The 1930-nt window shown below is 41.6% G+C and overlaps 1 protein-coding gene across 1 annotated transcript in view; it reads left to right on the top strand.

Moving 5' to 3' along the window:
- The window catches only part of MAP3K8 (mitogen-activated protein kinase kinase kinase 8), an 18972-nt gene that overhangs the window by 10463 nt on the left and 6579 nt on the right, over positions 1 to 1930 (top strand). The window contains exon 6 of the mRNA XM_008639269.2: positions 1209 to 1315. Within this exon, the coding sequence (XP_008637491.1) occupies positions 1209 to 1315 (107 nt within the window). The remainder of the gene's footprint in view (positions 1 to 1208; positions 1316 to 1930) is intronic.

Here is a 1930-nt window from a genome sequence, read left to right as displayed (position 1 = left end):
CTTGAAATGAAAAGGGGAGGAGGACATTCTGGTTCTTGGGAGGTGTTCAGTGCTGCCACTCATTTTAACCCTTGGTTGGAGAGCAGTTAAACCATGAGGCTGTTTGGTGGGAGCTTCAGTCTAAAATCAGCTGCAGCTGGGGCTGAGTACAATCCCAGGCAGGCAGCAGATCCTGCTGCACTGTGGCAAGTGTGGCCCCTTGCACCATCCATTACGGGGTGTTTAAAATTCATATCGTCAAAGTTATCCCTAAAATTACAGATTTACACAGTATATAGTACTATATACTATGGTAAGGAAGCAGCTGTGTGAAGCATTGCTTCAGGAATCAGTACTGCTGAAATCAAATCTGCCCTCCCACTGGATGATCATGGTAGGCACTGTTAAGATGGAAAATGGCCCACAATTTCCTGTAAGAGAAAATGTGTTTCTGTTGTGTAACTTGGAGACTTCATTTTACCACATCTTCTGAAACAGCAAACAAGAATTTCTCAAGGCTCACACCAAGCACTACATTCATAAATACTTGAGCAGAAGTGAAGCCTTTGAGTACAAAGTTGTGCCTTAGGCAGAGATTTATGAAGGAAAGTAAATTAAGCTCCTAGATTCTGCTGCAGTTCAGAGGGAGTTTGAAATGCTCAGTCTTCTATTACTTTTGCAGCCCTTGTCTGTCCTGTTGTGCTGTCCTCACTGACCAGTGCAGGAGACCTGTGTGGCTGCTGTGGAGGGGCCCTGGTTACTCTTCTGTTTCTGTCTTCACTTAAACTGTTACTCTAGAAAAACCTCTTGGTAAGCAACAGTTGTGCTGCTTATAGCCAGAGCTGCACAGCATGATCTGCGCCTTGGAGACCATTAAACATCTTCAGAGCACTGTGCTGAAGTGCCTGTCAGTCTTCTACTTTCCTCATCTACCCTTAGCCTTTTTCCCTCTCTCTCTCTCTGTCTTTTTTTTTTTTTTTTTTAAGCTAAGAATATGACCAAAAATTGATTCTTTGACATAAACCAGTCCAGTTTGATTTTTAAGATATGATTTAAAATTGAACCAAAGAATTACCAGAGCTATTTTGGCTAGAAGGATATTGGCTGTAGAGAGTGGTTGTGCTAATCTCTCCCTTTTCAGGCTAGCATCTGAATGAAACAGGAGTGTTGTAAAATAAATCCCAGGCATGCCAGAAATTTAAATGTTGTCACTTTTGCTTTTCTTTTAGCAAGCAACATCGTCTTTATGTCAACTAAGGCTGTTTTGGTGGATTTTGGCCTGAGTGTTCAAATGACTGAAGACATTTACTATCCCAAAGACCTTAGAGGAACAGAGGTAAGAAGCTGAAGGGACGAAAGCCCTTATATTGCATTAGTCCTATGGTTGTGGTGCTTAGGCTCAAATTTGAAGCTGGAGGGCTAGAAGCCTGGCTAAAATAGTTACTATAAAACCTATAAAAAAGTTACAAACATTAATACTGTCTCAATTATATTTTTATTTTCAACTTGCTGAGTGGAATGCTTTGAAAGCCACGTCACTTTCTCTGCAGTCCCATTTGTTAGCAATTATTCACTGAAGTCAAACAGTACTCTGAGGAAGGTTGTTTGCAATGTATCAGCTGCTGGTCAGAGACATTTCAAACAGGAATTTGTTCTTTGCTCTAGCAAATATTTCTTCTGAGATACTCGCTATGGACTGGGGTGACCTGCTCAACACCATACTTTGACTCCTCCTCCAAAACCACAGAAATTATAGATGTCTGGGTTTCATCCCTTAGCACTTCTAAGCTTTGTTCCCCAGCTACATGTAACCCTTTGGTTTTTCAGAGGTTGTGCATGGCACGGTTGATGATTATCTGTTAAAATTGCTGAGACATTACTGTGATGGAGGTGGGGTCCTTTTAAATGTTCTCAGTGACTTTAGATCCTGCACACCACTTGGGCTGCATTC

Source organism: Corvus brachyrhynchos, unplaced genomic scaffold (assembly GCF_000691975.1).
Source record: "Corvus brachyrhynchos isolate BGI_N302 unplaced genomic scaffold, ASM69197v1 scaffold167, whole genome shotgun sequence".
NCBI lineage: Eukaryota > Metazoa > Chordata > Aves > Passeriformes > Corvidae > Corvus > Corvus brachyrhynchos.
The sequence above is the reverse complement of the archived record's forward strand: the minus strand, read 5'-3'. Positions and strand labels throughout refer to the sequence as shown.